Source organism: Drosophila guanche, unplaced genomic scaffold (assembly GCF_900245975.1).
Source record: "Drosophila guanche unplaced genomic scaffold, DGUA_6, whole genome shotgun sequence".
Classification (NCBI taxonomy): domain Eukaryota; kingdom Metazoa; phylum Arthropoda; class Insecta; order Diptera; family Drosophilidae; genus Drosophila; species Drosophila guanche.
The window spans coordinates 965814-992990 of record NW_022995751.1 but is presented as its reverse complement, the minus strand read 5'-3'; the positions used below and the strand labels follow the sequence as shown (position 1 = coordinate 992990).

At 43.9% G+C, this 27177-nt stretch overlaps 1 protein-coding gene and 1 long non-coding RNA gene across 2 annotated transcripts in view; one reads left to right on the top strand and one right to left on the bottom strand.

Annotated features, from left to right (window-relative positions):
- Nucleotides 1-333: 333 nt before the first annotated feature.
- LOC117586831 lies at nucleotides 334-27177 on the bottom strand. The gene is made up of 3 exons (XR_004574020.1): nucleotides 26173-27177; nucleotides 25842-25923; nucleotides 334-459 (listed from the first exon to the last, which is right to left on the bottom strand). It is a non-coding gene; the product is annotated as an uncharacterized LOC117586831 (long non-coding RNA).
- Nucleotides 14368-27177, top strand: part of LOC117586830 (protein trachealess) — a 28609-nt gene continuing 15799 nt past the window's right edge. Inside the window, exons 1-3 of the mRNA XM_034277111.1 lie at nucleotides 14368-14706; nucleotides 23768-23800; nucleotides 23979-24026. Coding sequence (XP_034133002.1) covers nucleotides 14384-14706; nucleotides 23768-23800; nucleotides 23979-24026 — 404 coding nt within the window. The 5' untranslated portion in view covers nucleotides 14368-14383. The remainder of the gene's footprint in view (nucleotides 14707-23767; nucleotides 23801-23978; nucleotides 24027-27177) is intronic.

The following is a 27177-nucleotide window of genomic DNA, read 5'->3' as shown; positions in this document are numbered from 1 at the left end:
GCCTAACTTCTGGACGTTTGCCTCCCAGTGGCGCCATTAAATCTCATTATAAAGTTCAACTTCCCGCAGTGGTTGAAGACTCTCCCAAGAGTGGAGCGTTGTGCAGATGCAAATTACAAATGTTTTCACATTTCTCTTACTTTTCGCGCTGTGTGGAAAATACTTGCAACACCTTAGTGTTGAAAAATCCAATGAAAAGTCATGGGTGCACTTATCAAAGTTTAAATTCATTTCAATCAGGAATACAATTTCCATTGAAGGATTCAGCAGGGAATTTTTAGTGGATGCAGAAGAGTTTCTGCCTAAAGAACAGGGTAGCAGAGGGTACTTACCCCTTTTGTAACTATGCCTTGGGCTTCAGTTCGATAGCAATCTTCGTTTTCCAGTGACAAATGCGAAGGTTTTCCATCTTTGGCAATGACAATTGATTCGGAAAATGCAAATTCGGCAAGCGTAAGTCTGCGGATGGAAATCAGAAAAGGTTGAAAATTTATTAAGTATTCGAAAATGGATTTTAATAGTAGTATTAATGGCAGTATTAAGCTTAAAGCAGTATTATTTGAATGTGGGCTGTTTTTGGGGGTATTTTACACTAAGAAAAACTATAAAATCCAAAGCCAGATGTTGTAAAAAGTAAATTTCCATACACGATAAAAAATATTTTCTCTTAGAACTTTAACAAAATCTTTTTAAATTCTATACTTGGTTTGGGTAATATTCCTCCAACTGCCAAGTGCGTCACTCTCTGACGCTATCTCTGATATCCATCTACAGGCACTTCCCCTTCCCATATGCCCATATGTGATTTATGATACGAGTATATATCCATTCCATTCATCTGATTCATCAGCATGACGTTGATTCTCCAGATATTCTTTATTCTTCGTTTATTAATCATTAATAAAAATTTCGTTGTTTATTATTAAAAGCGACAACAAATAAAATCAGCATAATAAATCCACATATGCCTCTTGCTGCCTTCCCCCCTCCCAATGCGCCGTACTCCTGCAGCACTCCCTACTTCTACCCCACCCCATCCTGTGTTACTGTGCAACAAAAAGAGATAGCTATAGCTATAGAGAAAGAGAAAAAGAGATGGAAAAGCACACAAAATTTTGGCATTAAAATTTCAGTCACATTTCAAATCGAGAAAAAAAGTTTCACAGCCACACAAACAGAAGGAGAAAGGGAGAGATACAGCTGACAAGACAGAGAGAGAAGACAGACAAAAGTAAATAAGTAAACAGAGATAGAAAGAGAGGCAGACAGAGTGTACAAAAGAGAGGGGGAGGGGGAGAGAGAGAGAGAGCGCGTGGAGTGAGAGGAGTTTTGTTGGAGCTCTTCGTTTTACATAAGCAAATAGAATACAAATGTTCTCTGGCAGACAGAAAAGGATGGAACTATATATAAGCTTCCCCCTCCAGCTCTTATATGCATACGTATACATTCCCCTTATATACAAATATATAGCACATACTCCCGCCCGAACACCAGTCACGTCCCGCCCATTCACTTGGAAAGTCGATGCTTGGATGTGACTGATTACTGCCTTCGATGCTCGATGTCCGATGTCGATGTCGATGTCAATGTTTGGGGCGAATGTTGGGGCTGTTACTGTTGTTTGTTGTGTGTGTGCGGAGGTCTGCTGTTTGTTGGTGTGGATGGGGGAACTGTTAATGACAAACAACGTCTGCCATTTTGTACAAAAGATATAGAAAATGTGCAACTTGTGTGCACTTTGAACTTTAATTGTGAGTGAAAATGGAGTGGAAAATGTGTGGGTTAGCTATGTAAATGTAGAAGAAAGACCTGTAAATGTTTAGCATGGGACTGTAAGTGTTTAGGAAAGGTCAGTGGGAAATGTTGGAACCATAAACCAGTGTACCTTGAATGCAGGTTTACTCTCAAACTCTTATTTTTTTTATAAATAATAGATATACAAACATTTTCCTCTTCTTTTTTAATTCCCAAAGATTTATTTCTTTACGTTACATTTTTCTAATATTTTTCTCAAATTTACCATGATTTATTTCTTTTCTTTAAAGACTTTTACCCGCATTTCTACAGAATTTCCAATGATTTCTGATGTACTTTTTAATATGTAGACAACGTAGCGAGCGTAGAGAACTTATTCTTTATGCAGTGGGGTCTGCATTTGAATATTTTACCTTTCAACTCCTTCTTGAGGTGGATGTTTCCCTTTTTTTCTTCCATTTTTTCTCTCTGTACTTTTTTTTTCTTGTCGGTAATTTGTCTGCGGATCAAACAGTTTTGCCGAAAAAGGTTTATTTTATGTAAATTCCAAACCATGATTGAAGAAGCACGCGAAACGAAACGAAACCTCAAACCTGAGTTTCCTTAAAGTTTTGCTGGTTCTGGGCTCTGGGTTCTGGTGATAATTTCTTGTGTTATTTATTCATCACTCACTCGACACTAATCAAGTAAAGTAACTCCTCAAAACAGAATACAGCAGAGCTGAGCATATCCTGTGGCCACAAGGAATTATGCACTTCTGAGTTGGAGTCCCAGAGTCCGGGACTCCTTGTGGCACATAAAACATTCCGTTGCATAATTGAAGAAGCTGCTGCTTCGAATTTATGGCAGCCCTCGCCTCATATGTCTTTGGAGACTTATTTGTTTGTTGCACAGAGAGGCAGAGCAGTGCCTGGTATCCATCCGTAGAACAATTGTCATTTGCCTCTCTCTGGATCTGTGGAACTGTGGGGGCAGGGAGGTAGCTCCATTCCATGACAATTCCTTTTGCATTAAATATTTTTATGGCCTCTATGGCTGCCTTCAACGTTTTATTGTTTTATGGCCCGCACCGCTCCTCCTTGGGGGATTCATGAATATTTCAACCCAAGAAGCAGCAACTACTGTGATGATGGGGGCGTGGGCCCTGTCCCTCTCGCCTTGGAGAGCCTAGAAAAAGTTAATCTCTTTAAGTAAAATCTTGCTGCTGAAATTAAAGTCTGGGGAGGAGTATCTTTCGCTCGCTCACATATGTGAGACTGAGTGTGTGTGTGTGAATACACACGATACGATTGCCACTGCAGTCGAGAAGTCAACGACAGCAGCAGCAGCAGTGGCAGCGGCAGCTCCTTTGTGGCAGAGACTAACGCTCCACGCACGTGACGCGCATTTCCAATTAGATTTATGATTTTAATACTTCGTATTTTTTCATAAAGTAAAGTCTTCTCTTCTACTGAAGTGGCTGAACGGACACGGAGACGCATGGAGACGCGGAGACGGGAGTTTTTCGCTTGAAAATTATGGCATTGCAATCGTCGGCGGGCTCTAAAGTTCTGTAAAGAGAAAACTTCGCCCAAAAAGGGGGAGCAGAGTGAAAGCTAGGGGATAGTTTAGTACGTAGTACAGCAGAGACAGAGATATAATCAACTTCGAATTGATTTGCCGGAGATATGCGCTAAATGCAAGTCGGCGGCACTAAAACCTCAAGACATGAAGACATCAAAGTGAGGGTTAGCATTGGGTTTTCATTGTAAAGGTAATTCCAAGCGGACATTGTAGCCGGGAAAGCGGCAGTGCTTAAGGAGTGGCTCAGGCGTTGAAAAACACAAAGTTGCAGCTTTGGGTGGGTAGTCATTTTGATAGCACTTCATTTTGATAACCCTTTAACCCTGGAAGTTCTCCTTTATTGGCGCTTACAGTCTTAATATATTGTTTAATTTTAATTGTTAAATCAACTAAAATTCCTTCGATGTTTTCGATATTTTCATAAACTATCGATTGTTGCCTCCATTTCTAACACAGCCTTGAAATTCTGCGCTCCCTTCACACTCTTGCCCACACCCTTTCCTCACAGATTTCCCCACAAAATGTGAGAAATACTTTTGTAAGTGATCTCAAAAATGTGTGTAATTATTTGGTTTGTCGTGGAAATTACGTGAAATGTTGTTAAAAATATTTTTACAACAAAAGTTGGGACATTCATACATACATATAAAAAATGTGTCGACGGAACGACGAAATCTCTGATTTGTCTGCCACGAAAAAAAGGCAATAAAAATGAGAGACAGACAGCCGTAAAGACAGGGAGGGAGGGGGATATAGAGTCGTAATGATTTCCCATTTGAGATAAGGTGGGGCTTCAGGTACCTTCTCCCTACCCCTACCCCTGCTCACTCCCCCTCCTTAAGCCGTTTGCTTCTGTAAGCCATTAAAAACTTTAAGCCAAAACTGGATCCCGATACGCTCCGAATCCGAATCCGATCAAGACTTGAACAAAACATTGCTCTCGTTTCGTTTTGTTTTCGTTTTTTAGATTTGCCCTGATTTTGTTTCGGTTTTTGTGTTTTTATGCTGTGAAGAATTAACAAATTTTATTGCCCATTGGATGTGACGGGGGCCAAAGGCAAATGGGAATGGAAATGGGTTTGGGAATAGATCGGAGATACATGTACCTAGCTGCTTGGAATGTGCAAATATCCAACGAATTGAAGGGGTTAATGGAGTCATCTAAAAGCTAAGTAGATGTAATCTCAGTTGGGGCTGTAACAGAACCCGCTCTAAGGGGATATATATGTGGGGTTTTTCAGTCTTAAAGCGATCTGTCTTGCTCTACCCACCTCTCTTTCTCGAAACCTTACAGATTCTCATTGAACTAATCTACTTAGTGGAATAAATGTCTAATAATCATCTAACATCAAATTAACATGACCCGAGGGGACGGACTGGTGATGGGGAAGGACTGCAGACAAATTGCAGTTTTATTTAAATGAATTTGCGAAAAAGAAAATTTGAAACTCGAATAATTTACCGTGAAATTGTTGCCAAAAGGTGAAGGCAGCGGGAACTGGGAGCCGTAGCGGAAGGAGAAGCTTCCTCCGCAGTTCAATTCGCGATTTGATAAATCTCCGACAATTTCGCACACTCGTGTAGATATTTGGAGAGAGTGGAGAGAGAAGAGAGGAGAGAGAGAGAAAGCTAGAGAAGGAGAACTCATCCTCCCGCGAAACAAAAAGAGAGAAAAATATGGCGAGAAAATTGGTGACAGTTGTTGTTTATTGACATTCGCCTCGAAGCCACCGTGAAAACATTTTAAAATTTTTGGAAAACATAAAAAAAAATCACAGGGTGCTGCCGCTGCTGCTGCAGGGCTTGTCGTGGGATAGAGCGGGGCGGGGGTTATTGCCAACAGGCGAAAAACCCAACAACAAATTCGCATAATATTTCACACCAACTTTTTCATTTCGATGGTTTTTCTTTGCCTTCATTTTGATTTTTTAAGAGCTCTTGTTTTTGGTGGTTTGTTCCACTGTTTCTGTGGGCAACGGCTGTTCGATTTGTTCCATAAAAAATATATACACAGATAGAGTGGGAGATACTTTCGAAGATAAATAGATAGATGTTGATAGATAGTTTGTGTAGCATATGCTGTTGATGGTCGAACTGGAGATATTTTTAGGTGTTTTCTTTGTATGGCATTTTGATTTATTTCTGGTATTAGATTAGAGGTTTGTTAAAAGAATTTTAGGGGCCTCTTTAGCTTTGATTTATTACATTAATTATTATATTAAATATTAATATTTGGGAAAGAAAGTGTACTCATACCCCGAAAAACCACTCCATTGAGTCTAACGTTTCTTTTGGCATTTCGTTTTCTTTACTTTCCACGGAGGAATTTAAGTAATAAACATAATTTCCACCTACATTTCAGGCTAATGGAAGAGGTAACTAAGAAGTAATAAGAGTACTTATCTTAAAATATTCCTTGAGGTGGAATAACATTTCATGGGCAAGCCACACTATGCATCTCTTTACTCCGAACCCTTCCTTACTTTTTATGCAACCATTAAAAACTTTCAAGCTAATGGAAGTCGAAACTATTACTTTCTTTTAGATTTCCTTTCTGTGGGCAAGAAAATGCACAAAAGACATTCATCCCAGGCATCATACATGAGTGAGTTCTTTCAATTACAATTTTCCACTCGGCGCAGCACTAAAGGGACACAGGGAGGGAATCATAAAGCGTCCTTCTAACCAACAGCACTCATCAACAACTGCGTGACGCATGAAGTAAGCAAGAAGCTGCACCCAAGGGACATGCCTCAAAAACTAAAACAAAAACAAACAACACAAAAGAAGACGCTGGACTAGTTTCTCCTTACCCCAAACATGACCCTGAAATGATACGCACATTAGCATACATAATACATACGATCTCAGAGGAAGTATTCCTCCATCCAGTCAGCAGTGGTCATAGATGTATGCCCTGCTTATATATTTCCCCAACAGATCTGAAGCATCATACGCTGAATAATTAATTTAAATTTCCAGAATCTTAGTTCTGCCTTTATTTATGTTCGAGAAACCAAACCAAATTCAAAATCTCTGGCTAAAATCTGCCTCAATCTCACACTCGGAGATTTGTTGACTATGCTGCGGTTTCTCTTGAGAGGAATTCTCTCACTCTGTAAAAATGTTGGTCAAAAACAGTAGCCACAGCAGCAGTCCACTCGTCCATGACATGGAGATTGGCCATTTAGATGGTAGATTAATTTTATTGCCTCCATCCGAAATGTCTTTGCTTCTTGCAAATTGTTTGCATAATATGGAAATCGTGACTGAAGAAAGGGAATCCCAACAGTGGATGGACAAAAATATAGTTTAAATTAAAGATTTTTCTGTGTAAACACATCGGACTCCCATTTGATCTGGAAAGGCCTTCCAATACTTGAGAATCTGAAAGTTTATCCCCAGAGTAAGCCCAGGGATTTTCCTGCCTCATCTACTCCATTTTTATTATTCAAGATTATCCATGATTATTGGCCAAAAATCTCTAGTTAAAGCTAGTTTTTTGTATGAAATCCCACCTCCCAATTTGATTTCCATTTCATTAGACGTTGGTCTTGACCCTTGACCCTATGCTGTGCAGTAGCCTGAGGGCTAGGCATAACCCTGGCGTGCAGACAAGCGTCAGTAATTCGCTTCCTTCCTTCCTGCGAATGCCTGTCCTGAGGCAATATCAAAGTTAATGAAGCATTGCCGAGGCCTTCAATTTGGGACCTGCTATTGGCATAAATCGGAAGGAAAACAGAGGGAAGGAATCAGCTGAAGAAGAAGAGAATTTCCGCAGACAAGAAGAGGCAAAAAGTGAAAGAAAGAGTTAAAGGTAAAGCCTCATCCTTGCAAAAATAACATTATTTCAAGAGTATTCCTTGAATCAATCAAGCCGCACAAAATAGTTAATTAAACAGCGACTGTGACTGGAGCATCGACTGGTGTGCTACCCCTTTGAATAAATTTGTTGACAAATTGAGTTATGCTCGAGAGTTGAAGCTGCATTGAGAGCTTCAGAGATACACAGATTATTTAATTAGTATTCGTAACGCTGATTGCATTTTAATTAACAAGGCGCCACTCCCCTCCAAAAAGAGCGAGAGAGATGGAGTGCAAACCCGTCTTGAAACATTTTAATAACTCAATTAGGTTTCTTCTAAATACTGACTGAAAATCGATCTCTCACTTAACTATGATAGACTTTCTAGAGAATTCCTCGAGATATAATACCCATAATTAAAGGTGTAGTTTATATTCGTAGAATATTAATATTCTCTAAATATTTTAGAGGCAACGAAAATGTTTACATCTGTCAACTCTCGAGAACCCACAAAAGGGATGGAAAACCTTCACTGTTCGAGGGGGGTTTCTTTATGCTTCATCCACAGCCACACATTTGATGACCGTACGAATGATTCGGCGAATGATACGAATGTTGATGACGATGCGGACGATGACGAACCAAACCGTATAAAATCGATGGTCAAGCAAAAAATGTTCGATTGGGGAATTTCAGATCGATCGTAAAAAGAAGAAATTTGAAATTGCAGGGGCGTTGCTCCGTTTATTCTGCGGCTGAACATAAAAATGTTCATGAATTATTAACAGGTAAGCAACGTGGTAATCCAGAGTCCAGTTGCGAAGTTGAACCAGAAAGCGGGGTGTACTTAGAAGTGGTTCAATGAACTCTAACAAAATATAAAAAGTGCACAATAGATAGTTGTTTCTAATTCTCTAAACATAAACAGTAACTTGCAGAAACATTAGTCACTTGATCTACTAACAAACCTGATGAAACCTTAACAATAAACTGACCTTTACTTTCCTACAGGTATTCTTCTCACCCGAGATTTCTCATACTTTGATTTTCCTTTCACTTTTCACATTCTTCCCACAGTTTGATGCAATATTATGATAAAGAATACGGTAAAACGCCCCTATACAAATAGGCAGACAATTACAGGACGAGCTGGAAAGAGATGCACGCTCATAAAGGGAAAGAGATGGGCATATTCGTATCCCAATCTCAAGGACATATCCTTGAACTACGTTTCAGGTGTTCCTTTTGACACTTTATGAAATTTATGACATTATTGGGTTCTACCCCTCCCTACTTCTCTCGCTCTCTCCTTCTCAGTTCTTTCCCTTGAAAGTGAGTGTCTAACTGTAAAAGACACCAGGAAGGACCTTTACGCAAGTACCTTTTGGCTATAAGTCAAGTATCTGTCCAAATATTTCCCTCTTCAGCGAATGATATATTTCTCTATTACAACGATCCTGATTCCATCTTCTGCGTTTCCTTTGCCGCCTGATTTTTAACTACTGATTAAACAGAAACCAATCTAACCTTCAGATTAAACAGAGACCCAAATCTAACCTCCAGATTAAACAGAGAAGCTTTTTGTTGGAAGTGGACAGGCATATGACAATCCAAAATCAAAAGCACCGTCGGCACTCGCTCTCTTCTTGCCTCAAAAGGCGGCATAAATTATCTCCATTTGCGGATCTAAATTAAACAAAAACATTTGACATTGCCCGCAGCTCCGAGTCGCTGACTTTGCCACTGCCTTGTGGCTTTGCGACTCTGAATCTGGCAAAATCCTTTAAAGACAAACAACCGAAAGTCGCTCTCCTCACCCAGATCTTTCCGCATATGCGACTGCTGCTCCTGCTCTGCAGGTTGTGTCTTACAAGGATTCGCCATTAAAAATGTTAATTAGTTGCACAAACATTGCGATTGAGCTTCAAACTTCCACTGTGGCACTCTCTCTCTCTCTCTCTCTGTCTCTCTATGCGAGTGGGGCAGAGGAACTATGGAAGAAAAGCGACATTTGAGGGGTGAAAATTGAATGGCAATGAAATATGCAAATTAAGTAGATAATCTATGGAAATAACTGGGAAAGATGGAAGGTTTTAGGGGAGCTAAAGATTTAAGTTTTCATATATTCTATAATAAAATATAAATATAAATAAACATTTATGAAATTATTCCACAAAAGTAACCTTAAGAACATAGTTTTCAAATTGGGGTACATTTTGATCAGAGCGAACCCCAATTAAATGAAATTTAGACATCAAATACACAAATCTATCCCATTGTATCCCGACAATAACTTCTGTGACTGCTGGGAGTCTGTGCTGTGGCAAAGTGGAATGTGAGAACGTGGCTACCGCGTTTCGCGGCATCGCAGCGGCGGCGGCGGCGGCGGCGGCATTGCCTTCGTTTCTGTCCGTCGGTTCGTCCAAGAGGCATCGCGTGTGCATGCAAATCGAAGGTTGCCGCTGCCCCAAAGATTGAACGCCAATTAGGATGAATGTTTGGGGCACGCCGCCGCCGCTGCTGCCTCCAGCTTCAAGCTCCAGCTGTAGATCCATTCCAAGCCAGACTGCATGACGCCGCGTGCCGCATGCTGCATGGGGGCATCACAGAAAGAAAGAGAAAGAGAAAGAGAGACGCTGCTCCTCCCCTACTGTTTTTGTAGCCATCATCAGTTGTCAGTTAATTGCTAAAAACTGTTCACACGTTCCCAGGTGCGAGGTGCGAGACTTTTTGCATTTAGCCGGAACGGAACGGGACGGGACGGGATCCCCTTCACAGCAGCTTCCTTGGGCGACCAAGTGCTCCCTCCATCGCAGGGGGAAAGACGAACAAGGACTGACCATTCCATTCACTCGTGGAATCCAGTCACGTTCCTCCATCGGGTAAAAAACGGCGGAAAAATCAATATCTAAGAAACTCAATCATGAGAAACACTTCCTTTTCCCCTCGGGCTCCTGCTCCTGGCACTTCTCCACTACTCTCTGGCGTCTCTTTGACTTCCGCCACATCCCTTAAAGTCGCGTCCCTCTCTCTTTCTTTTCTTTCTACCAAATCGGGGGCGTCGAAAGTTATTTTTTGGTAGAAATTAAACATGTAAGAGCCGTAGCTGTGTGGCCGTAGACCCAGTTATGCAAATCCACAAGCAGAAACCACACAAAACTCATAAATATCGATGGATTCTACGAATTGGAAGACTCCCAACTCCCAACTCCCAGGGTCTCTGTCTGTGAGGCAGGTGTCCGCTTTAAATGCACAACAGCAGCTGCCAAAAAAAAAACAAAAAAAAACAAAAATCCAACCGAAACCCCGAAACGGATTGTAGGCCCATGGGGCACTCTCTGTGGGCCATAAGCCCGGCTTCAGAGCGGAGGCCCAACCCGAGGGTCGAAAACGAATCACGCTGCTGGTTTTTTTCTTTACGTATGATAGGCACGTACACCCCCTACGAAACGAAACCTCAGATCGGGGGCTTGGAACGGATCACCGATCGCCGCCTCGCGTTTCATTTGCTTTTAATTTCCATGCGAATCAATCAACAAATCCATCAATCCAGGAAGGGGAAGGTCTCTCTCGCTCTGTCTTTGCCACATTCTGATCCACAGATAAAACAGACTGTCAACCAATGGAATGGCAATGGAAACCCACACACGCAAGGGCATAAATCAATCGTCGCATAGTTTTGTCCACTTTAAAGTTTCACAAATTAGAATCACACGAAAATTTCATTTCAATTTGAGAGTGGAAACGGCAGGAAACTTTTCAGGCAAAAACTCCTAGGAAGAGCTGTGGGAAAAATAATCAATAGAGTCATTCTTGGTATTATATGATGCTGGGGATCTTTTTCGCGACGACGACGCAACGCTTCTGCCACACTCGCTTTCGGATGCTCGTCACGTGCCAAAGGCGAAACGCTGCCATCCCCTAGCCCAAACTCCCAATCTCAATCCTCCTGGCTAAAGTTTTGTGTACATTTTAGCACATATTTCCAGCTCGTAGCTTCAGTCGATATCCTCCAACAACAGACAGGTACAATATACAGTCACACACACACACACACACACACACACACACAGTCACAAAAATATCCTCGCATGATGATGTCCTTTGTAAGTCACCAGAGAAATAGTTGGAAGCTTGCATCGGATGTTGCATATTTGATGGATTTTCTCTTCGAAGAAAACTTTCGACTGAAAATTGCATTGAACTTTCCTTATGGGGAAAAGTTTTTCTTAGTTAAGAGGAGCCTTAATCTGAATGGTCACTATTTCGGATAACATTATTCTTGAATTTCCAATTCATTTTCATTGTATATCAGACAAAAAATTAACCTGTTCTGGTTTCAAACCTTCTGTTATCCTCTAATACCAAGCAACTTTCTTTCTGTTGAAGATTTGCGCCAGAGACTATAATAATACTTCCAGGGAAGCTTGTACAACCTCCCTTCCCATTCCTTCCCATTCAATCTTGCGGCTAAAAGTCATTCCGTTCCATGCAAATTTCATGTTCAAAGTCTCCCCCTACCAATTCATTTCGCGGCCATCTATGTAGGTCACCATATAATATTAATATATTTCAACTAGAAATTAAATCTGTTGCTCTGCTGAGCACATCATTCCACCCGCACAATCATTTATATAACACTCGATGAAGCTCTTCAAGTATTCCCCCTACTGACAACCCGTTACCTTTCCCCACAAAGCAATTGAAATGCTTAGACTGTGGGGGATATCATTCTCATTCTCATTACAGCCAAAGGTCAGCCTCATTCTGTGCCACAAGCAGCCGAAGCAGCAACAGCAGCAGCAGCAGCAGCCGTAGCACGCTCCAAGCTCCATTTGCCATGTTTAGAATTAAGACTTCAGGCTCTGTCCGCGATTGCAGCTTCGAGATGCTCTGAAAAGCCCCCCAAAACAGCAACAGAAACATACGAAAACAGAACCAATTCCTAAGGCCGTCGGACGGACCAGCCTCAAGGCTCTGGTCCAAGCCTCCGCTCTGGGTCTCCTCTCTGTCGTCTGTCGTCGAGAGCCAACTCTCATGTTACTCACGTTCCAAACGAGCTTTTGTCAACTTGTCTAAATGATTTTTGCACACTGTAAACAAGCCCGAGACAGAGACACTGCCACAGACAGAGGCAGGGGGAGATAGAGAGAGAATGGTAGGGCAGGGGAGAGGCCATGAACGGGTGGCTGGGGTACCCGGTGGACAGATGGAACGGCGACAACATTCAGTATTGACGTTGACCCTGCACGATTACGATTCAGAAGTTGCGGCTGGACTGAGTCTCCACACTGTGTGTCTGTGTGTGTGGGACTGAGGATTCTCTCAACCTGAAGCTGCAAGAGTCGTGTGTGCCACAGAGTGTGGCATGGCGGAGTGAGGGCGAGCTGCTGTGCGAGAGGAGAGGTAAGGCTGCTGCTTCCCCCGTGGGAGTCTTTTGTTATTGTTGCCTGGTTGCCGTTGATCTTTTGGATTTGTTCGTTCGATTCGTTTCGTTTTTGGATATTTTTGTCGTGTAATCACGAATTTATTTTATTCGAAAATCACTTGACAGGTGGCGCCTTATTTTAACTAAGTTGTCAGCCGTTCCCTGCACCCCTTCCACCCACACTCCTCTGTTGGGGGCATGATAATGCTGACTACGAGAATGGGAAATGCTAATGCCCAAGCTGAGGCTTGAATTTCTTGTGGGAACAGTTCAGGGTGGGGTTTGTGGTGAAAAATATGTGGAAATATCCGTAGGAATTGAATGGAATGAGTAGGTGGAGGTTAATGATCCTAAAGGATGATGAACTATGCTATGAATATGAGTATGAAAATATCTATGGGATGTTCTGCTCTTTCAGATGTGTGGCGAGATCTCTTCCTTGAGATTTACAGGGTGTATTCCCTCTGAACATCACATCCCACAGGGTCCTGCTTCTGCACGGGATACTGCAATCAATCTATCTCCATAATGGGAACAAATGACTCCCCCAGTGGTGCAGGCGGACTCCTTATCGCGCCCTCAACAACATCACACAAGCAACCAAGACCAAAAAGTCATTTCCATCTGAAGCTCCTCAGCTCTGGCTGTTGCTGTTGAGAGTTGCTGTTGTTTCCCCAGCGAGAATTCTCCCGAGAATGTGCCACAAAGAGAGACAGCGACAGAGAGAGAGAGAGAGAGAGCGAGAGCGCCTCGAAGGTGCACTCTGCATGGAGGCATAAGCATGTGGCAAGTGTTGTTTTAATGCCTCCGTTGGGGAGCAAGAGAGAGCGCGAGCCCCACATCACATATGTATGATGTGCATTTGTGTGTGTTTGGATGCTGTGGCTGCTGCCTCTGCTCTGCGGCTCTGTGTATGTGGAGTCTCTCTCTCTCTCCAAAGGCGCAAAACCTGCTCCACCACCATTTGCAGCAGTGCAAAATGCGCTCCCCAGATGCATGGGCAGCAGTCAGCAGCAGCGCAGATGATGATGATGATGATGATGATGATGATGATGCTGATGGTAGCAGCAGCAGCAGCAGAGAGGAGCCGCCACAGCAGCCAACCAACCAGCCAGCCTCTGGTGTCTGGTGTCTGGGACCCATCCATGGCTCTTAACTGCGAGACTCTCGGACGCACCATCAAACCGACCCAAACGACCGACCGACCGTACCGACCCGACCGATGCTATGTGGATGCGATGCCATGTTTCCTGATGCGAGGCGATAGTTTATCGCCAATTTTCGTGCCGTGCAGAGGTGAACGCGGACCAAAAGCGTGCGAAAAGGAGCAAACCGAAGGCCCAGTCAAACCAGAAGAAAAGAAAAACACAACGAATCCGATTTCGATTTGCGAGAGAATCCGTGTGGCCCCCAAAAGGGAGTCAAGTCCCAGCCGCTGAATCTGCCTGCTCCTGCTCCTGCTCCCCTCCGATTTTCTTCCTTTATTTTTTGGTGGATTTTCTTCGAGTTTCCCTTCCGAGTGCGGCTCGTCGCTTCGTTTGTCGTTCGCCCGTCGGTGGTGCTTTGAAGAGGGGGGCCGCCGCCTCCTCCTAACGGTGCCTCTTGTGGCCATGCGCGTTAACGGTAAATAATGGCCGCCATCTTGTGTTGTGACTGTGTTTTCGGTGTATGTTCCGTGTACCCCCTGTATCTGTGTGTGTGTCCCGGTGCAACTTAGAAATCAGAAGATAAAAGATATACAGAAAGATACAGTGCTCCCCTTTTCCCCGATCCGATTATTCAGATATACAGTGCCAACCCTCATTCCTCCAACCGATAATAAATCCACGATAATGGAGCATCATGGCAGTGGGTTTGTGGCCTCGCCCTGGGCCGCTGTTTTGGGTCACCATTCGATGGCTTCGGCGGATGCGGGCTTTGCGGCTGCCGCCGCTGCGGCGCATGTCCAGAATCACTCGATGCATCCGCACTCGATTCACTCGCATCACCACCATCCGCACTCCCATCCGCACTCACACCCACACTCGCACCCACATCCGCACTCGCATCCACATCCGCATTCCCATCATCACTTGGCAGCCGCTGCAGCCGCCGGCGCCGCTGCCGGTGGCATGCCCATGGATCTGCATGTGCCACAGGGATTCCCCTACTACAGGTAAATATGCAACGACCCACTCTCTCTCCCCCTCTCTCTCTGTATAGCTCTCTCTATCTCCCTCTTTGGAGGTTGAATGCAAATTTATTTGGGGGCGTTGCCAAACTCCGGTTGGAATAGTGTCATCCCATCATCCAATAAGAGGCGCCACAGATGTCTCTCCTCTCGTACATCTTCTGCCCCTAAACTGAATGCGAATTAATCTGCATAAATGGAAAGAGAGCAATGGATTGCTTTATTATGCAAGACGAAAGGAAGTCGGAAGTCGTGCGAATTATCCCCCAAAAGTGGAGAGAATTGTGAAAGGGTTCGGCCAACATAGAGGAGAATTTGTTAAAGAACATTAGCCCTATTCTGCGAATGGGTTTACGAAGAATAGGGAGGGGACAAAATGGTATACAGGTAGCCTGCATATTGGTAGAACTTTAAAAAGAGAACAGAGCTTTGCATTTGTAAAGAAATGCATTCGGGAATGTAAAGAAAAAGAACAAATAATTGCAGGCATTCCTTGCTAAAATAATATTGAATAATTTAAATCACAAATGGGGAACATAAGTAATCCAAATTCCTCCGAATAATTAGATGCAGAACGCAGCGCGTGTTTGTCGAAGAATTCCTGAGAATATTGGATAAAAATGAAGCAGAAAAGCTGGTTCTTCTCCCGCTAAAACTCTCAGAACATTATTTAGGGATATTAAGTAATAGAAATAAGTAATTTAATAATAGAAAGTAGCCTCAAAGAGCTACGAAAAAGTGCAAACTACGCCTCTACGAATCCTATCCAAATCACGACTCTTCTCACCTTTAATTCCTTTTAAGCCCAACCTAAAAAGTACCCAAAGTTACCCTATTTCTTCTTACCAAAATCAGCGATAAAATTGCCAACAAATATTATATTTTTGTCCGAGGAAGAAGTGGAGTTTAAAGAAAGGTGGGGTGTAATGGGAGGGTAGAAAAGAGAGGTAGAACGACAGAGGTGCCAACATCGATGAAACTCATAATTAAACTAATTGAATTTACGTGACAATAACACTTTCGACACTCAACACTCGACTCTGGGCACTCGGCACTCACTTGAGACCAAACCACGAAACGAGAAGCCCCAGAGAAACGCAGAGAAATACCCAAAAGCATCCAACGATGAAACGCCTCACGAATTTCAGGCGATTGTCACGAGATAAAGTCTCTCTTTCTCTCTCTCTCCAGTTCCTGCTACATGGCCCACACTTCCAATCCCCCAATTCCCATTCTCTGATGAGAGTTCAGAGATGAGAGAGGGTTCGGTGGGTACCTCGGACTCAACCTCTTCATAAACCATAATCCATGGTTATTTTCAATATCGAAAAATGAAATCGGCATCAAAGAACATTTCGCCGCATTGGCCCATGAAGTTGCAGCAGTTGCAACTGCAGTGGAAGTGGAAGTGGCAGTTGTGGCAACCACTTTTGGGGCATTCCCACAACAATATGGCCATAGCGATGGCGATGCCGATGTAATTCATGAACTGTGATTGGTGCCTGTGCCGCCTGAGCCAAGCACAAGACCAAGGAGGAAGGACTGAAAGTAGCTTCAGCAGCACATTACGAGTACTCTGCCAATGGATTGGGTTTTTGGGGGGGCTAGAGATGACACTAGCCAGCTTCTGGGATTAGCTGTAGCCTAGGGCTGGACAGGTGACACGGGAGCAGTGCAAGTTGTGAGTGGAGAGCGATGTATAATGAACTATTTGTAGAATTCCCTTTAAAATATATGTCAAAAATAGCGAAAATTCTATTTAGAAGACCTCTTTCTCATGGATATATTTATTTATTCTTTAATCATAGTTCCCTTGGGTTCTTTAAGTCCCTCACGACTCACGCGAGAAACGACTGCGGGAGCTGCTCCTCGCTTCAGTCGCAGTTCTCGTCTCTTGGTCTCTGACACTGAGACTCCATCTCTGACTACAACTTCAACTACAACTCCTGCCTCCTGTCTGCATCTCTGACTCTGAGTTGGTCTTTAGCTTCAACTCCACTCCGACTTCAACTTCTTGGCTCTCACACAATCAGCGTCTATCAGCATTTTTCAATTATATCGGAATAGCGTTATCCGTGGCTGGATCGCGTCAGAACGCATAATTACTATAATCACCTGAGTTATTACCTTGGCGAATATTGGCGAAGAGACCTAAAGACAGAGAGAGACAGTGCTAGAGCGAGAGAGAAACACACACACACACAGAAGACAGCAAGAGAGGGGGAAGGACAGACAGAGGGTAAAGTAATATTAAAAGAGGGACAGAAGGCAGAAGGGAAAACGACGGACAATGCAGAAATCTAAACTGTGATTGTTGCCCCACCTCCCTGGCTGACTCCTCTCCTTAACCCCACACTCCCCATCCCGCTCTTAGCCCACTCTTATCCCTACTAACTGCTGACGCTGATGTTTCTGATGGGTTCTCTTTGGATGATGACGTTCAGGCTGCCTCAATTTCATTTTCGTCTTTTTCCCATTATTTTCATTTTTATTTTTTTCGCTTTTTTTAGTATTTTTATTTTATGGTGTTTTTTTCTGCAGTTTTTACAATTCGTTAAAGTAACATTACACTGAGAGAAACGATTGAGGAGGGGGGCCTCGCTGCTAGCGAGGGGTACGAGTATGGAACCAAAAGAGTTTTGACCTAACTGGAAAATTGCTGGGACGTTTGTTTTTCATTACAAGAGGAACAGATGGTGGGCAGGGAGAGGGGTTCAGGTACAGGGCTTTGGCGCGCCAGAAGCACGAACCGCATTTTCATTCCACAAAGCGATCTCCACACACAATTTTCCATGGTCTCAGCGGTTCATGGATTCCCGGAGCTCCTGAGCTGCTCCTTTGCGGTTTTTCGAGGCCAGTCATCGCCTGCTCTGGGGGTCGTCTATACCTTCCCACTCCTCTACTCTCTCTCTCTCTCTCTCTTTCCTCTCACTTAGCAGACACAACGGTAACACTGCAAAATGTGCAGTGAAAAAACCATCATTTCAACAATTTATATTTCGAACGTGATTGGTGGACTCTCCAAGCTGAAACTCCGAAGAAGGAAGAGCAGGAGCAGAAGTGGAGATGGGGAAGATGGGTAGAGAGGGTTATGGGGTTAAGGGGTAGAGGGGTTAGTAGCACTCCACTGCACTGCAGCACCGACAGCCATTAAGAAATTGCTGTAAAGCATAAAGAGCAAAATGAAACCGAACCGAAAAAGCAAAAAAAAAACCAGCAACAACTAAGAAAAAGAAACAAAAAACAACAACAAAAAAGCAAAGCAAGAAAGAAAAAAAATCAACGCGAGAAAATGAAATAAAATGCAAGAGATTATGATTGCGATTATGTTCGAGGCGGCGACTGCACTGCTGGATGGAGAATTGGATGGGCGGTGCATAGAGGGGGGACAGAGACGATGATGAGAATGAACATCATACGAGCATATGAGAATGGGAATGGAATAATGGAATGCAATGGAAAGGATAATGGACACATGGAAGCCAGCAAATGGAATATTCAAGCGAAAGAGCAGCGATTCTTCCAGGAAAAAAAGCAAGGTGTGGGGTACAAGAGATCAAAGAGTTGAAGTTCAGAGTTACAAATGGAGAGAGAGAGCCTTAAAATGCTTCATCAAAGAGCTTCTCTCAAGTAAAGTAGCTCCCAACGATCAAATGAAAATCGCAGATTTATATAAATGGAAACTCAGAAAGAAGCACTGTGAGATAAGCAAAGCTCTGTAATCTGTATTCGCAGCATAATTTGAAACCCAGCCTAAACTGCCACTCCACCTGTTCCTCTATCAAAGCAATCTCTCCTGACTTCACTTTTGCTGTTCAATCAAAACTGTTTATCGGAAAATCTGCCAATGAAGGAAAGCTTGAAACATTCCGTTCAATCAATTTCGATTTCCATCAACCTCAAAGGAGAAAATCCTCCGCTGGAGGAGCACAATCCGCAAAGGTGTTGCCGGGGCTCCACCCAAAAAGCATTACGTGCTACACTTGTTCTTGCTACACGACTCCAATGGAAGTGCAGCCTCCACTTTGCCATCGACTGGAGCTGGAGGTGGTCTGGTCCACTGTGTGGTGCAACCTCCAGTTCCCAGGCAGAGTCCAGGACCAGACCACGTCACATTCAATTAAATTATGCAAATGAGGCGCAACACTTGAGAGAAGGACGAAGACAAGAAGTTGGCCTCTCTCCCTCTCTCTCTCTCTCTCAACACCCACTCGGCGGAGGGGCTGCGGCTGCGTCTGCGGCTGCCCAAGGTGTGGCATCTGAAGATGCAACAGCAGCACCGCATCAGGTTGCAGCAGGTTGCAAGAACTAAATTACAGCGTTTGCAACCATCGCCTGTCGATGAAGGTTTTTCCGATCTCCAAAGCATGATGATGAGGCTCTTGATGTTCACACAGCCTGCGGCAGGCATAAAGCTATTACACACAGATAACCAGATGCTCACACAGATGCACGCTGATACTCTGCGGACAGGAGGAAGAGGTTGGGATGTCCTTGCTGCCGGCAAAACTCCAAAGTGAGGCAACAATTTCATCAACGCCACAGAGGCAGCAGGCAGGCAGCAACAGCTCCTACTCCTACTCCTACTCCTACTCCTTACAGCGATGAGTACTCCTCCATTTCGTTGGTTCTTCTGTTGGTAGCGCGTAAAATTAATTGAAATTCAAGCCGTGTTGCAATAACAATCATTAAACGGCACACACATACACACTGGCACACACACCATGCCACACCCAAGGGCTGCCTGCCACATGCACTTTTCCGCCTCTCCCAAAGTGCAAAAGTACAAATCCCTGAGTGGAATATAAAATAGATTCTCGCGTGGATTACCTGCCGATGATTAGTCTTTGGATTCGTCAATCGATAGCTAGATAATTTCACAATCAGCTATCAGATATATGTCTGCTTTATCTACAGTTATCGGTGGATACTTCTGGCTCTGTGTTTCTTTCATATTTTCTCTCCTTTTGGGGGCAGTTCCCCTCTGGCCAGGCGATCAAATAATTGAGATAAAAGTAAACAGGGGACCAACCCGAAAGCTCCTTCACAACGATTCAGAATGAGAACTGCAAAAGGAAAAGGGCATCACGAAGGAGTGAATACTCTCTTAAGAAGAGATAAACAGGGTAAATATCTAAACCTAAAGTAGAGGGAATTCTTAAGGAGTGTAGAGACAACCTACAGAAGATCAGCAATCCAATCTAAGTTAAAATTTCAAAGGACAAACTGCAAGTGAAATCCCTTCAACTCTTTATTCCCGCTGCCATTCCGTTAGTGTATTTATCGACCAAGTTGTAGGCTGTAGAGCTTTACGCTTTTTTCGCACAAACTTTTCGACCACAAAACTTATAAATATGTATGAGAAGTTTTTCAAAAATTGTTGGAATCCCTGCCTGCCTGATGCCCGATGCCTGACAACAATAACTACAGCAACAATCAGAGGAGATCGAAGAGCAGGCAAGGTCGGTAAGAAGACAAGCTTCTCCACCGATCGCCTCCGCCTCCAATCGTTGTTGTCTTCAATGATGATCATCATCATCATCATCAGGAAGAGCAAGAGGGGCCTACAGAGGAGCCAAAGATTCGTCCCAGTCGATCATGAGTCGAACAGCAGTTCGTCAGAGAGACTTCAGAAAAGGGAGGAGCAGGGGCAGGTGCCAGGGGAGGGGAACTCCTACAGAAAGGGTTCGTCAAAAGGCAATCATTGATCAGCGGAATTTAGAGCGAAAATTTGATATTAAGGCCAAGCGATGAGGCAACGAAAAATACAAAATAAAAACCGAAGCAAAAATTACGTTAAAGGGGAAGCCAACCCAAAAAGGCAGAACAACGAGATAAAGGAAGAAAATAAAATTAAGCAGAAATAAACGCCCCAAAATATGAGACCCTCTCAGAGAGAGAGAGAAAGAGAGAGGAGAGAGTGGAAGAGGGAGAGGCGCGACTGCCGCCCAAATATTTTGAAGTGGTAAAGAGATTATTCGAAGCAAAATATGATGGGAGGAAAAATATCTAACTCCCCTCGAAGAGAAGGGGAGGGTATCCTTTACATTGTTGCTGCGTGGAACATTTCGCTTTTAATATAAATAATTGTCGGTGGCTACCGCAAAGTGGTGTTTGAGTTTGAGTTGCTGGAGCACCGGCTATCCAACGATCGGAGACCAATCCATGGTCCATGGACCATGGCCCACTGCTCCATCGTCCATGGATCGCATTACAGCGTCGTCTCTTTTGGGCACAATCAATAATGATAGATAGGCCCCCGGCTCGAGCCAGTGGCTGAGGGGGGGACTGGGGAGGTGGATATCGGGTGGTGCCCCACAGGGGGGCGCGTGTGCGATCAGTGTCCAACCACAAATCGCTTTGGGGCCTTTGACAGCATCATTCAAAAAGTAAATACGATCTGTCGCTGGATCGGATCGGAGCCACCGCGTTTTTGAGAAGGAGAGGGTAGAGGTGGGGATTTGCTACTGTGGAAACAATCGAGTTTTCTTGATCGGATAATGATCGTGATGAAATTTCACAAAACCGAACCGAACCGAGCACAGGAAACAATCAAATGAAATGCCATATCTCGTGGGTTGTGTGGGAAAATATGATCGATATGGTGGAGATGTTTGATTTGATTTAAGTGAGAGATTTTTGACAGGAAGATATCAGTGTTCGGAGAATTATAATCATTAGAGAGATTAAATAAATAAACCTCCAGTAGGTAAAACTGTCTTCCATCCATTCATAGCTCTATCCATAAGTTCCATTTATTGTTTCTGCTACAGATGACTTCTAAGAACCTGCCTAGAATCCTCCGAACCTCGATGACAACCTTACGAATAGCTTTTTAAGTATGTACAAACATCGGCATCACTCTGCTGCCTCTACCCTAATCAGAGTACAGACGGAGGACTGTAATTGGAGGGCTTTCGATGTCTAGTTAAATGTGCAGATTACACACCTTATTATTATGAAATATGTTCCATAATTATGGCTGGCCACTGCTTGAGGGAGGACAACCTCTTAATAGTCATAGCCCTTATGTAATTTCCACTGCCGCAAAAAGAGGCAAGAGGCAAGCAGCAAGCAGCAAAAGCGAACCCTAAGACCTCCTTATACGAGTCCGACTCGGAGTCGAAGTCGCGTATTGACAGTGAGACGGCGGTGGCGGTGGCGACTCCACTCGGGCTCCTGGCGACAACGATGTCTCGACAGAGAGACTGCATCGCAGGAGAAGGAAGGAGTAGGAGAGCGGACAGAGGAGGTCTGGGGCTCTGGCTCTGACTCTGACTCTGGCTCCTGTCTTCCTCATGCCAATTTATTTATGGTGCGGTACAAGTTTTTACGCACTCAAGTGCTCTGAGACTAATTGGGCACGAAACGCAATCAAAGTGACGACGACAACGATGTATTGGGACTCTGGCAGTGCCCCCAAGCCCCTCCTGTCTCTCCATGCCCCTCACTTGCCTCTCATCTGCTGCAGAACCGGGTGACACTCTGCTTGAAATCGATGGATCGATGGATGGTTTTGCTGCACACAAAACTCCAAGCAAAAACCCAGAGAGTGCTGCCTGATGGCTGCTGGATGCTGGCTGCTGCCTGGCCATCCCATCGATTCTTCGATCACTTGAACTTTATATCGAGAGGAGCGCTGATGAGGCTTTGATTTGTGGCAGAGGCAGAGCTCCACTCCAGTGGCAGGAGTCCGCGCAAATAGTTGGCCTATGTTCTACACAATTATCTGTTATTATCGAGGCTTTACTTTTGCTCTTTTCATTGCGTTGCAATGTTGACATCTCATTGCTGCTGCCTCTGCCTCTGATGCTGCTGGAGCCTTTTATGCCAACACTTAAAAATAGCTGCCACAGGAGATGTTTTCGCTCCCCCCGCTAGACTCCTTAAAATTATGCTGCATCTTCTGCTGAAGCCTTGGCATTCATTCCATTTCCCCTTCGGTCGACCGTTGAGGGAGAACACGTGTCTCTCACGAGGGATGGGGCATGGGGCTTAGCAGGGGACAAGGACAAAGCTGTAGATGACATTGTTTGAAAAGAGCTTGGAGCACAAGAGATTAGATAAGATAAAGAGAGAGAGAGCGAGGAAAACCAAGGGACTACATGCTGATCCTAATCTAAATGGTTAAAGGTGGAATTGAAGGGTATTTCGAGTTATTATATAATTTCTTTTCACTGACTTCCAAAATCACTTTCCTCCAAATAAAACTTTCTTTGATGGAGATACTCCCCCCGATAATCTGCACTTCCTTGAGAGATTGGGGCTCCGTCCAGTGGCTGACCTACGACCATCGATGAACTCAATCAAAACGAAATTAAAGCTAAGGAAAAGACTACAATAAAAATCCACGAACGAAATTACAATTTTGATAATTGCCCCCTGAGACTGAAACGTAGACGGGAACGGGAATGGAACGGACCAAGAAATCACTTCCTTCCCTGCTCACTCGGCGCTGAAGCTGAACGGTTTCAATCGATCGAACCACCGTCGAAACCATCGATTCAACGATCCACTGATCAAAGGGTCAGCAAAATTTCTGCGGACCCTGGCAAAATAGGGTTCTGGGGCCTACATTTTTTGGGGGCAATGATTTACGGCGCTCCGCGCTGGCCGGAAAGTTGTTCCGCAAGAAACCAACAGAAACCGCGAGGACACAGACACCGAGACTTGAGACTGGAGACAGAGGACAGGAGGAAAGGTGCTGGAAAGTGAGGAACAAATCAATAAATTTTAGAGAATTTCGGTGCCTTGCACTTGATTATAAAGTCGGAACCACATAATATTCAGTTGTTGTATAATTTGAGGAGATTGCTTTGCCCCGATCCGTTGTTTATTCGACGATTCAATGATTCGATGACTTCCTGTTGACCTTGTACAGTGAAGAGAGAAAGATTGTGAGAGTGGGGTAAAGGATATACAAATACTTTCCACAGAGGGAGATCTTCGACTGATTTCCAAGCGAGAAAGACAGAGAGAGAGCGAGATCTAACTGAAAGATTCCACATGTATTAATGCCATTCCCATTCTTTAATTTCCATTGCAGATACCGGGAGGATGCCTTATGCTGGGGCGACAGGTGAGTCCATAGCCGAGACATTTATCGGCTAATTTAATTTATTTGGAAAATGCCAGCTTTTTCCGCCGTAACAGCTTCACGCTAATCGAATTCAACAGCCGCAAGCTTAAATGTGATTCATTTTTTTTCTCATCTTATTTTTCTTTTCTTTTTCTCTCGATTCCTGTATGTTTCGCAGAAAGTCCATGGAGGAGATCGGTGCGGCCCAGTCCTCGGTGAATGCGCGGTAAGTGTTAATGTTACCGTAAATGATTCTGCCTCTGCCTCTGCCCCTGTTGCAGCACCACCCCACCCCGTTACTCTTCAGCGCCACTTGACGGCGGCGGCCACTCTGCGCATCGCATTTGTTAGCATAAAATTATTGAATGCCAGAGCAGTCGTTGTCGTTTCTGTCGCTGTCTCCGCCTCTGTCGCTGTCGCTGAGCGGTCGCCGACAGACGTCAAAGGCGCTCGAATCGCATCTATGAGATACTTTGGTATCTGGCAGAAGCTTAGAAAGAAGGAAGAAACCGTTGTCAACCGAAAGAGTATCTAAATGTTTCTTGGGTATATGCGCTTGTGCACTGGATTTGTCCCAAGAGCAAAGCAAATCGTTGGGGAGACTTTTTCTAGATGTTAAATCCCAATACATTCGAAAGTCAAATATTTATCCTAAAATTAAAGAAGTTTTTGGTAATTTCCAAGCTGGGTAGAGTGTTTTTATGATGATATTTTATTCAATTTATTTTTTATTTTTGTATTTCTTCCAACCCAAACCTTCTATGGCCGTAATTCTGTCTAAGAATCAGGTTAAAATGATTTTTCCTGGTTTATTCCCAATTTTCAGTCAATTCTTTCGAAATGTAATCATAAATAGAACCAATATATTAGAATTTATCGAACCACCACTCGATTCTGTCTATGCTTCACCTGTTTTTAGAGCTTTTACTAGGGCACAGGCCGAGTCGCCTTACTGTTGGGTTCAGTCTTTGGGGCCGGCACTTGATGTGAGCTGTCTGCCGTTTGTTGACTTGTTGTCTTGTTCTCGTTTTGTTATGACATTTTACATTTTTAATGGGAATTCTCACATAAAAAGTACAAATATCAGACTAATTGGATTTATCTCGAGGCTGTCGCGCGTTGTCACACTCTTTTTGCCATCGCTGCAGACCTGAGAGAAGATCCCGGGCTTGCCGGAAGATCAAGCGAGTATCAGAGGATGGAAGGTGGGTAGAGGGGGAATAAGAATCCATAGACAAGTTTTCTAGTTCTCAGAGTCCGAGAGTACGAGAGAGATCTTGTAGCAATTAGCCGTAACCCAGCAGTCAGTCGATCAGTCGATTGAAGGGCCATCCTCGAGTCCCAATTCCTTCCCGAATCTCCGTTTCCAATGAATCGATCAACTGGCAGAACAACTGAGCAACTGAAACAGGAGCAGCATGCAACAAAAGCAACAATGCCGCAATGAGGTACAGAGTGGCATTGCTTAAATTGATTTCTGCAATTAATTGAACAACGCAAATGACAAACTGACAAAAACAGAGAAACGCGAGAAACAACCGGGAACAGAAACAGAAACTAAAAGTAAAACAAAACAAAAGAAAAAAGCTTATAACCTGGAGCACATTCCTCATGTTTCTTGTGCCTCCTGCCACATGCCGCATGCCCCACATCCCTTTGGACAGCAGCAACAACTTTAACCAACCTCAAGCCATGCGTGGAATGCACTTTGGCTCCTGGAACACGCTTCCAGCTCGCGAGCAGCGCGACAGCAAAAGGGAGCCCTCTCTTCAAGAGACAGAGTTATGGGTATGGGACGGGGTATATTAGGCAGCCGATTGAATAAAGCTATAATTAGGAATGGGTGGGTATGTCAGGGGGTATGTCAGGGGGTATGTCTGAGTCAACCCACACACTTTTAAATGCATATTCCCATTGCAATAACACAATGCCCAGCTTCAAATATTCTTATTGAGCTCCAATGAACGTTCTCTTAAGTGCAAACTCCCGCGCTCTTTACATGCAAGCAGAAGGTATGCAATTAGAAATACTTATTACTCACTTTTTCTCTTAAGCGCCCACTAGCATTGTACCATCTCTTCATATCAACAGTGCCGCTCTTCCATCTGTTAGGGGATGTGTGGCTGCGGGGGAAAAAACATTGTAATTATTAATTTCAGTGAAACTTTTATTGATTTTGACTGCACTACTATCACTAAAACTATATTAAAGCCTGCATTAAGCGCATATTGAGCCATCTCTTCAACTTAACAGTGCCGCTCTTTAAGCTGTTAAGTGTTTCGTGGCGGCACGGACAAAAACACTTCGCTAATATTTGCAAATGCGCAATTGCTCAATTTATGTGATGTTTTCATTTAATTTCATGTACTTACATTACTTTGTAACATCTCTAACACTGTATTAATGATTTGGAATACTTTCAAGCACTTTCCACATTGTTTTGTTATTTTTTATGAAAATTAGTTCATTTCAGCGTCACTTCTTCCGCCATTCTGCTTACATTTTCGCTCTCTCCACTTTTAGCTGCGATGCTAACTGATGCTACTCTCTTTGTAGCGGTGCGTTTCGGGAGCGCACCAACACTTTTGTCACATTATGCATTAGGTGATGCTTGTTGTGTCCGCCTCTCTCTCTCTCTTAGAATGTCTATGACTAAACAGAGCTAAAACGAAATCTGCGGATTTTGGGAGAGCGCCTTCTTAAAACGGGACGGGGAGCTCACCTTAAATTCGTGCATATTGATTCAGAGCAAGACTTTTTAAAGAGATGCGGGCGCATATGGGAAGCCCTTGACTTGTTGTTTTTAACAGTTAGGGCGACGCTCTTTTTTACAGAAGCTCTTGTGGTCGATCTCATTTCTGTTTGTTTATCTTTTGTTTTTTGCTGCTTGTGCTACTCCTTCTTCCTATACCCACTTCACCTACTCCTCCCGTTCCCCGCTTCCATCATCTCTTGCTTTTTTCTCCTGTGTCACGGTCATGACTGCGGACCTGCCTGCCATATTGGACATGGACGTTAACATGGACCTGGGGACTGTCCTCGTTCGCGGTCGCGGTCGGTCCCCTACTCATCCATCGCTCATCGTACTCCCATCCCATCGATTGTGCACTAGTTTATGGCCTGATTCCCGACACAGTTTCGGAAGGTGCAAGAATATTAATTAATAATTCCGATCACAACTGAACACTTTCGTGTTTGCCGCTGAGTTACGAGTAAATGCGATCTTCGGTCGACGGGGTCTGCGTTGCGTACAGTCTGGCATGCGAATTATTTCGCTAAATACCAGAAAAGTGAGCGAACAACAGCAAAGGAAAAAGCAAGCTAGCAAAGAGAGAGGCGAAGAATGGTCGTGATACCCTTAAGGAGAAAGAGTACTA